Below are 4,280 nucleotides of genomic sequence, written 5' to 3'. Positions count from 1 at the left end.
TGCGCGAGGAGAGCTCGATAGACTCGAGGGGCCAGGATATGCAGCGAGGAGGGCGGAGCTGCGCCGAAAGGCGAAAGAAGCCGCGAGAACAAGGGACCGGCAGGCGGCGGCGGCGTCGCAGAACGAGACAGAGGAGAGCGACGCGACAGAGGAAGAAGCGACAAGGGAGAGCACGACGAGAAGGGGGCGACCGCGAGGTGGCACGACGGTCGCAGCGAGAATCGGAGAGAGACTGCGAAGAGAGATAGGAAGAGGCGGACGCCCAAGGGTGGGCGACGGCTAGTGCACCACACCCCTCTCCTTAAAATCCCTGTGTGGTGGCGGCGTGCCGTCCTCCCATCCCTCCCTTGGGTTGTCCGTTTTCTTTCTTTCTTTTTTGTAGTTCGCACCTGTGTCGAGCCTGTCTGCTGTGAGAGAGAGTTCTTTTGTTTAAATTCTTTTTTGAACTTGTCGGCCATCGGAGCGCAATCCAAATCGATAGGACGTCCGGTCGAGCCCGGCCCACCCTTGCGCTTGGCACGGTAGACGACCATCGCTGTCGCGCCTACCTAAATTTAGTCGCCCAACTTTAAAGTCGCCCCGTAAACCGTTCTCCGTTGCCACGCCTCTTTTCTAAAGTGGCGGAAATTCCAAGCGACTTTTCTGATGCCGTCTCCACGGACAAAGCCTTTTCAAAGCGGCTCCCCCCTCCAAAGTTGTGAATCCTCTCCTTAGATACATACATATTCTATCACATATCTAGAGCACCACAGCCGCACAGCCCCATGCCCGCAAGCCCACCACGAGCGTATCGTAGCGGGCTGCAAGGTAGCCGCGCAGATTGGGGCAGCCCGGTGAGCTGAACGTGCGCCTCCACAGGCGTTGCACGCAGGCGGAGCGCGCGAGACGCTTCGCGCTCAGCACCGCGTCTGCAAAGGCTGCGCCACTGCCGTAACGATTCAAGTCAGCGACGAGGGCGGGTGCAAGCGGGCAGCCAATCGCAGCGTCGGCCGTGATTGCATAGCCCGCGCTCCTTTTCACGTAGGTCCTGAAACTCGCGTAGTCTACGTAGCTCGGAAATGCCTTGCAAACGTCGTGCCGGTGGTCCGAGCGAGACGCGTTCAGGATTCGGACCGCGCCAAGTTTCGCGTGCGTCCCAAACTCGTTGTCTACGAGAGGGACGGGGGCCGTGCCGGGTGAGAGTACCCGAGACCCGAGATGACGCGAGATAACCCGAGATTATATAGAGTCTACGCACCAATGAAGGCGAACGGCGCGCTAGGCGAGGCGATGCTGGCCGGCGAGAAGGTGGCGAGAGAGAGAGGAGCGCCGGTGCTGCTCCGCCGCACAAAGGTGTTCCGGGTGTAATGCAAGATGGGTGGCCGCTTAGCCTTGTAGTTGCGGAATCGATTGTAGTTCCACAGCAGGTAGTCAAAGACGAGTATGGTTGCCACCTTGCGAAGCAGTGGCACCGTGATTGGCAGCATCACACAAACCTTACGTTCGGGATGCGCCTCCAAGAACGCCAGCTGTGCTCTGATTCCTTGTCTGGGCGCGCGCGGCCGGCACACTCCAAACTGGCCGCTGCCGTCTCCTCCAAAGATGGTTGCGTGCTGCAGATTCTCGAGTGACAACTCCAGCAAGCGCCACTGTTGGGTCTGCAGCTTCCCGCCCGCGGCGTCGCAAGCCGTCGTGTTGAACCTTATCGGTGGCACCGACTCAATCGATGGCAGCACCTCCTGGAACGCCGCCGCGAGCAGCTCGCCGATCACGCGCTGCGGCTGCTGCCCAATCTTGCTGTCCTCGAAAACGGTGTGCCACAATTGCTCCGCCATTGGGGAGACTGCTGACTGTGGCTGGCCGGGCCCCGGCAGATGTGTTCGGACTGTGCCTTTTGTGCCTCCACGGTGGACTCGGTGTCAAGATTTCTTTTTTTGCGGACGTCATTTCAAGCAGAGGCAGCAAACAGAGCCCGCAAAGAGGAACGGAAACACGGGGCGCCCCCCCCCCCCCCCCCCTCTCGGCAATGCCGCGCATCGTGAAGGCGCCGCCGAACGTCGTGAGGGCGGCGGCGAACGGCAACGTGGGAGTGCTGCGGGCGTGGCTCAGCAGCGACGCGGCCGACGTAAACGCGGCCAACAGAGCTGGTGACACGCTGCTGATGATCGCCGTTCAACACGGTACGGCCAGTAGGAAGGTGTCCTTCCACGCTTCCAGCTGCGTGCACGCTTCTGACGCAATGCGCGTCACAAACTGCCTCGGATTGGCTGCTGGCACTCTCGAGGCTATGCCTACACAGCCTCGCGCGCATGGGCAGTCAAGAGGGACCACGCACCTTCTCAGGACAGCGCCGGTGCCTCTCTCTTGGACCGGCAAACTTGGCGGTCTCGTGTCACCAATGTGGGACCAGTGCGGCATCGCGCCATCGACAGCTCTGAACTGCGCCTCACCACTGACCGGGAAGGCCGCCTAGTGGGCAAGCACAGGTCGCACATTGTGGCAGCAGTCAGCAGTGCATGTCTGATAGCTAGAGCAGCAGCGTCAGGGTCGCAGGGTCGGATCGTATCAAGCCTCTCGTCAGGTCCCGACGATAGTGGCTTCCATTCTGTCGCTTGGTTTTTCACGGCGACTTGCTGGACCATGCAGGTGCGGACACGGTCGCGGCAGCGATACAAGAGTACAGGGACTGAATAAGGATCACGGCGCTGGCGGAGGCGTGTGACGAGGCTGATGCTGCGGCAGTTTGCGCCGACCAGGGGCAGGGCCAGTGGTAGACAGTGGACGTGGTGAGGCTGCTCTTCGAGCGATGACACTAGCAGGAGCATCATGAGTGTCGGAGTCACTTGTGTTACGATATCACCACGCCGCCACGCTCGCAAGGGCCACCTAAGCGCCTAAGCACCCTAAGCACCCCCGCTTAGGCCGCTTAGGCGCTCAGGCGAGTGACGGCCGACTCCCCGGGGCCTGGCGTGCCTCCGCCGTGGGCTGAGCGCCTGGGAGAGCCACTCAGCAAGTGGTGTGCGAGCGTGTAGCCTTTAGCGTGCAGTCGGCCATAGGCTGAATGAAAATTGAAAAAAATTAAAGCCGTAGCACTGTCCACCACCCTGTTTAAAAGATCAACGCGTTCGCTGATCGCTCGGCTCCAGAGACGCAGCTCCGGTGTCCGGCTGGACTCCGGTGGCTCTCTGCACTGTGCCACAAGGCACGAGCCGCGCCGCTCAGATGACGCCGTACTGCTTCTTGAGCTTGAGAAGCAGCGCCCAGTCGTCCTTGGAGAGGTCCTCCTTGAAGAACTCCTGTTCACAGCAGTGAGTGTGAAGAGACGCCGTTCACACCAGCTCTTCCGCCCTCCTTGAAGAGCTCCTTGATCGCGTCGATGGAGCGGCGCGTCACGCGCGCGTACAGCGGGTAGGTGTGGTCGAACTGCCGGCCGTACTGGATCGACGTGACGGCGTCGATCTTGACCGCGGCAGACTTGCCCGCCTTGAGGACGTCCACCTGCTTCCCCTTCTCGGGCTCCATCGAGACGACGCGCCCGATGTCGAGGTAGGCCTACCCGCCCAAAAAAGAGGAGTGCGCTGGCGCAGGCGTAGGGGGCCGTTCGTGTTCTCTGGTGGCCCGGTGTCTTGCAGGCCTGCAGCCCCGTCTCGGGGTCCTTTTGCCCGCGCCGCTCGACGCAGAGCGGCGTGCCCTTCTTGAGGGTCCCCTCCTGCACCGCCAGCCCCAGCAAGATCGGGTCCCCTCCCCCGCCGCGGCACCAGACGTGGTCGGGCGACGAGACCTAGGAAGTGTCGAGGAAGTGTCGAGGAAGTGTCGAGGAAGTGTCGAGGAAGTGTGCTAGGTCGGGCGACGAGACCTTGCAGATGGCGGGGTAGACGGCGGTGGTCGCCGCCTTTGCCTGCTGCTCGAGCCGCACGTCCGCCATGTACTTTGTGAACTGGTCGAACAGGTGGTAGATGATCTCGGCGGTGAAGACCTTGACCTGCGACTCCTTGGCCTGCAGCTCGCCCTCCTTTGTGAGCGGCACGTCGAAGGCGAGGATGGTGGCGTACTCGGGCTTGAACTCGTGCATGATGGACGCCTTGATGACGTCCTTCTTGTGGATGGGCCCGATGTTGACCGCGGAGACGGGGATCTGTGCGGGGGAGAGGTGTGGGGGGATGGGGAGATGTGGGGAGATGTGGGGAGATGTGGTAGAGACGGGGATCTGTGCGGGGGAGAGGTGTGGGGGGGATGGGGAGATGTGGGGAGATGTGGGGAGATGTGGGGAGATGTGGGGAGATGTGGCCGCGACGGGGATA

General features: G+C 61.8%; 1 protein-coding gene across 1 annotated transcript in view; it reads right to left on the bottom strand.

Moving 5' to 3' along the window:
- Nucleotides 1-3,279: 3,279 nt before the first annotated feature.
- Nucleotides 3,280-4,280, bottom strand: part of EMIHUDRAFT_70628 (hypothetical protein) — a gene marked incomplete at both ends in the record, with an annotated part of 2,550 nt that continues 1,549 nt past the window's right edge. The window contains 3 exons of the mRNA XM_005789366.1: nt 3,280-3,531; nt 3,656-3,760; nt 3,836-4,114. Of these exons, the coding sequence (XP_005789423.1) occupies nt 3,280-3,531; nt 3,656-3,760; nt 3,836-4,114 (636 nt within the window). The remainder of the gene's footprint in view (nt 3,532-3,655; nt 3,761-3,835; nt 4,115-4,280) is intronic.

Source organism: Emiliania huxleyi (genome assembly GCF_000372725.1).
Source record: "Emiliania huxleyi CCMP1516 chromosome Unknown EMIHUscaffold_129, whole genome shotgun sequence".
Taxonomy (NCBI): domain Eukaryota; phylum Haptophyta; order Isochrysidales; family Noelaerhabdaceae; genus Emiliania; species Emiliania huxleyi.
Note: the sequence above shows the minus strand (reverse complement) of the source record. Positions and strands in the feature narration are given on the sequence as shown.